This window comes from Sinocyclocheilus rhinocerous, unplaced genomic scaffold, assembly GCF_001515625.1.
Source record: "Sinocyclocheilus rhinocerous isolate Xijiao unplaced genomic scaffold, SAMN03320098_v1.1 scaffold2516, whole genome shotgun sequence".
NCBI classification, from domain to species: Eukaryota; Metazoa; Chordata; class Actinopteri; order Cypriniformes; family Cyprinidae; genus Sinocyclocheilus; species Sinocyclocheilus rhinocerous.
Genome location: NW_015639821.1, coordinates 515401 through 517143, shown reverse-complemented (window position 1 = coordinate 517143; position 1743 = coordinate 515401). Strand labels below are relative to the sequence as shown.

The 1743-nt window shown below is 34.9% G+C and overlaps 1 protein-coding gene across 1 annotated transcript in view; it reads right to left on the bottom strand.

The window, feature by feature from the left end:
• Positions 1-719: 719 nt before the first annotated feature.
• The window catches only part of LOC107752181 (RAB6A-GEF complex partner protein 1-like), a 32531-nt gene continuing 31507 nt past the window's right edge, over positions 720-1743 (bottom strand). Inside the window, exons 14-16 of the mRNA XM_016568075.1 lie at positions 1145-1255; positions 972-1061; positions 720-885 (exon numbers count right to left, since the gene is read on the bottom strand). Of these exons, the coding sequence (XP_016423561.1) occupies positions 721-885; positions 972-1061; positions 1145-1255 (366 nt within the window). The 3' untranslated portion in view covers position 720. The remainder of the gene's footprint in view (positions 886-971; positions 1062-1144; positions 1256-1743) is intronic.

Sequence of the window (1743 nt, the reverse complement as noted above, 5' to 3'; positions counted from 1 at the left end):
CTCATTTGTATTATTTACTTTAATAAAACAATTTTTTTTAAATAAATAAAAAACACACACAAAAAAAAGAGACATCTGGAAATGGTAATTTTTATAATAAAAAAATTAATAAAACAAAATATAACACAAATAAATCAATAAAAATTAACAATAAATAAAAAATAACACCGACATATAAATAAAGAGACATTTTTTTTAGTAAAAAAATAAAATAAATAAATACCAAAAAAACCTCTTGCTCTCAAAAAAAATCATTGCTCTCGTTGATTTTTATTGCTTCTATTCTCCTCATTTGTAAGTCGCTTTGGATAAAAGCATCTGCTAAATGACTAAATGTAAATGTAAATGTAATACATACCATACATAGACAGAAATGCTAAATTATACATACATCTGCATATATTGTTGCAAGTGTGTAAAAAGCAAAAACACTAATAATCTGAACAGTATATAATCTGTAAATATTTGTAAATATAATAATTGGAAAAACAAATACACATTTATTTTCAGAATATTAGCGTTTTTGCTTTTTACACACATGCAACAAGATCAGACATTAATTTAACCATTTAAATGTAGCACTAGTTTTGTGAACGTGAATGTTATGACATGGTTTAACAATAATTGTTGTGTTTTTATGCATATTACAAAATAAACTAGCACATTTAAACACTGATTATGGATTCAATTATTGTTCCTCCGTATATCTGTGAGTGTGTTTCACCTGTCGTGCCGTCTCTCGATGCTGTACAGGCAGATGGAGCAGTCGGCCCGGAACAGAATCACCACGTTACGAAACACGTTCAGCAGCAGCGTGTCGGCGTGAAGTTTAGTGACGCTGGCAAATGCGTTATCCAGGTTAGACGAGCGCACGTATAACCTCAGCTACAAGCACACATCAAGAAAACACATCAATGTACAGTTCAATCAACACTGATAAATGACAGGAATATTTACTGAAGTGTTCTTGCCTCTTCCTGCCGGTCAATGAAATTGTAACAGGCAACAACGACAAAGTCGTTCCACCACGCGAGGCCTCCCGTCACCGTCATATTCTGCTCCTGAAAACACACACATAAATGTTAGAAAGCTTCCACCACAGGCTCTTTCATGAGTTATTTTCCTTTCAAATGAAAAGACCTACCTGCGTGACGTTACCGAACAGTTTCCACTTCCTGGTATATAAGGAGTAATGTGCAATTCCACGGCGGCCAGCTACGGCCACACACTGACCAGACCAGTCTATAGCTGCGAACTACACACACACAAAGATTAAACCACTCGTTTCAGGAAAAACTGTCTGTTTTTAACCAAATGGAATGTTTATTGAAATGCTCATTAACATATGTCTGCCCATATATGCATATCATCACATATTCATTATACAGCAGCTTCACCAGCACTGCTGACTGACAAGAGTGAACTACACCAGTATATAAAGTTATCTAATCAAAACGGGGGTCATTTACATATTCAAGTCTTAAGGGTACAGCAGCAGGAGTGTGAGTCAGAGGATGGAAAAATAGTTATCAGAAACTACAAAATAAGGCCAGAAACTAACATATGTAGAGTTAAGGAATAAATTTTGATGTGAGAGACAACAGGAGATGCACTTTTTCACTGGAGGAAGCGTTATTTATTACTCATATTTTGGCCGGAAGCACCGGTTTGAAGTTAAAAATGTCTTGATGGATTTGTCTCAGCTTTTGTCTTCTCCAGATGTTAACTGATGGACTGGAGTGC